The sequence below is a fragment of the Sinocyclocheilus grahami genome, unplaced genomic scaffold, assembly GCF_001515645.1.
Source record: "Sinocyclocheilus grahami isolate Dianchi unplaced genomic scaffold, SAMN03320097.WGS_v1.1 scaffold8605.1, whole genome shotgun sequence".
NCBI classification, from domain to species: domain Eukaryota; kingdom Metazoa; phylum Chordata; class Actinopteri; order Cypriniformes; family Cyprinidae; genus Sinocyclocheilus; species Sinocyclocheilus grahami.
In genome coordinates this window covers 3,289-3,662 of record NW_015512137.1, presented here as the reverse complement: position 1 = coordinate 3,662, position 374 = coordinate 3,289, and the positions used below count along the sequence as shown (strand labels likewise).

The following is a 374-nucleotide window of genomic DNA, read 5'->3' as shown; positions in this document are numbered from 1 at the left end:
GAACATGATCTTTACTTAATATCCTAATGATTTTTGACATAAAAATCTATAATTTTTATTTTAAAATTTGGGTTTTTCCCTCAGAATTAAGGTGATTTTTCTGACCCCACAGGTGGATATTTATTTTAAGCCTAAACTCACTTCATTTTGATCAGTTTCTCAGAAAAGAAGACTAATTTAGCTTCTCGTGGTTTAGGACATGTTCACCTCACTCCGGAGCTCCATCTGCTGCTTCACAAACTCGTTCTGCGGCGTCTCTGTCATCAGCGAGAACAAACTACTGCCCATCACAGACGCCCGGCCCTGCCTGTACTTCAGCTGATCACACAACACACACACACTCACATTCTCGGTCAACACACACTGGAAGAGAT

General features: G+C 40.6%; 1 protein-coding gene across 1 annotated transcript in view; it reads right to left on the bottom strand.

The window, feature by feature from the left end:
- Nucleotides 1–264, bottom strand: part of LOC107578063 (nebulette) — a 5,559-nt gene extending 5,295 nt beyond the window's left edge. Inside the window, exon 1 of the mRNA XM_016264058.1 lies at nt 208–264. Within this exon, the coding sequence (XP_016119544.1) occupies nt 208–264 (57 nt within the window). The remainder of the gene's footprint in view (nt 1–207) is intronic.
- Between the last annotated feature and the right edge of the window lie 110 nt (nt 265–374).